The sequence below is a fragment of the Dipodomys ordii genome, unplaced genomic scaffold (genome assembly GCF_000151885.1).
Source record: "Dipodomys ordii isolate 6190 unplaced genomic scaffold, Dord_2.0 Scaffold10474, whole genome shotgun sequence".
Classification (NCBI taxonomy): Eukaryota; Metazoa; Chordata; class Mammalia; order Rodentia; family Heteromyidae; genus Dipodomys; species Dipodomys ordii.
This window is the reverse complement of record NW_012277686.1, coordinates 1-2223: the sequence shown is the minus strand read 5'-3', so window position 1 is coordinate 2223 and position 2223 is coordinate 1. Positions and strand designations below refer to the sequence as shown.

At 44.5% G+C, this 2223-nt stretch overlaps 1 protein-coding gene across 1 annotated transcript; it reads left to right on the top strand.

Annotated features, from left to right (window-relative positions):
- Positions 1 to 606: 606 nt before the first annotated feature.
- Positions 607 to 2219, top strand: LOC106002430 (NADH dehydrogenase [ubiquinone] iron-sulfur protein 3, mitochondrial; the record flags this gene model as incomplete). Its single annotated transcript, XM_013037309.1, has 4 exons — positions 607 to 720; positions 914 to 1063; positions 1822 to 1947; positions 2088 to 2219. Coding segments are annotated over exons 1-4 (522 nt in total), but the record flags the coding sequence as incomplete, so codon positions are not given.
- Positions 2220 to 2223: the final 4 nt, after the last annotated feature.

The window sequence follows — 2223 nt, the reverse complement described above, 5'->3', positions numbered from 1 at the left end:
GGGCGCTGTCCCTCAGCTCCTCAGTTCAAAGCTAGCGCTCTACCACTTGAGCCACAGCACCACTTCTGGCTTTTTTCTTTTTGCTTATGTGGTGTTGAGGAATCGAACCCAGGGCCTCATGCATGCAAGGCAAGCATTCTACCATTGAGCCACCTTCCCAGCCCAAAAGCCTGTGTTCTATGAAATGAGTTAACATTTTCCCCAGGTTTTCACCACTTCCTAATCCTTAGAATAAGGACTCACCACCTGAGCCATTCTTAAGATTCTTCAAGGAACCCTACTGAAATAACATCCTTTCAGCCCAAGAGACTAAAGACAGGGATGGTTGTTGCCTTATTTATTTATTTATTTATTTATTTGGTCGTTCATATGGCTTGAACTCTGGGCCTGGGCACTATCCCTCAGCTCTTCAGCTCAAGGCTAGCACTCTACCACTTGAGCCACAGCACCACTTCCAGTATTCTGTTGGTTTACTGGAGATAAGAGTTTCACAGACTTTCCTGCCCAGGCTGGCTTTGAACTGTGATCCTCATTATCTCAGCCTCCTGAGTAGCTAGTATTACAGGTGTGAGCCACCAGTGCCCAGCAGTTGCTGCCTTCTTAAATATGCTTTTCCTTCCAGCCACTGTTAGACAACAGAATGATGTAATCCACAAGCAACTGTCAGCTTTTGGAGAATATGTGGCTGAAATCCTGCCCAAGTATGTTCAACAAGTTCAGGTAATGTTCTCTAGTGTCCTTAGATCTGGGTAAAGAAAGAACTATGTCCTCAGGGCATATGGGAATGGGCAGTCTGTCTTGAAAGAAACCATAGGTTTCATCCCAAGCCCAATCTTCTTTCTCTACCTTAAACTAAGTCTAGTTAAAGTTACTGCTCCCTAATGGCTTTGTCTTCCCTCTTCCCTGTCTATAGGTGACCTGCTTCAATGAGTTGGAGATCTGTATCCATCCTGATGGAATCATCCCAGTGTTGACTTTCCTCAGGGATCACACCAATGCACAGTTCAAATCCTTGTCTGACTTGACAGCAGTAGACATTCCAACTCGACAGAACCGTTTTGAGGTTAGCCAGATTTGAGGTGGTTTGAGTAGTAAGACTAAGGAAGGGAATAGGACATTTTCAGGTAACAGCCATCTATGGGAACTGTAGCTTGCTTCCTTACAGTTTCAGTTTAGGTCAAACAGTAAAACATAGCAATTGAACCAGGGCTGTAGCATTTAGTAGACACTGAAGGTGAATATTGGGTCTGTTGTTAACTGATTGCATAACCTCAAACATTGTTTTGATTTTTCTTTTTTTGGTTGTGGGGCTTGAACTCAGGGCCTGGATGCTGTCCCTGAGCTTATTTTGCTCAAGGATAGCACTCTACCACTTTGGGCCATTGGGCACTAAGTGTTCTGGTTTCATGGTAGTTAATTGGAAAGAAGAGCCTCATAGATTTTTCTCCCATTGCTGGCTTTGACCCATGATCCTTGGATCTCAGATCTTCTGAATAGCTAGGATTACTGGCCTGATTTTTTTTTTTTTTTTTTTTTTTTGTGCCAGTCCTGGAGCTTGAATTCAGGGCCTAGACACTGTTCCTGAACTTCTTTTGCTCAGGACTAGTACTCTACCACTTGAACCACAGCACTACTTCTGGCTTTTTCTGTTTTTGTGGTACTGAAGAATTGAACCCAGGGCTTTATGCATGCTAGGCAAGTACTCTACCACTAAGCCACATTCCCAGTCTCCCCACCCCCTTTTTTGAGATAGGATCTTGCTGTATTGTTAACCTGAAACTTGAACCATCTGGTTCCTCCAGCTCTTTCTGTTCCCCCTAGATTGTCTACAACCTGTTATCTCTGCGCTTTAACTCACGGGTTCGTGTGAAGACTTATACAGATGAGCTGACACCCCTAGAATCCAGTGTCTCTGTGTATAAGGCATCCAATTGGTATGAGAGGGAGGTGAGTTACTCTACATGGTGGGCTCTGCCTCTGGGCCAGAGTTGCCAGAACTGGTTTGAACCATAGTTAAAATCAGTATGGCCACTCATCTCTGTTGTTGGGTTTGCTGTCCTGGTTGCCTGAGAACATTGTGTTTGTAGATCTGGGACATGTTTGGAGTCTTCTTTGCTAACCATCCTGACCTAAGGAGGATCCTGACAGATTATGGCTTCGAGGGACATCCTTTTCGGAAAGACTTTCCTCTCTCTGGTTATGTTGAGGTAGGAGTCTGGAGAC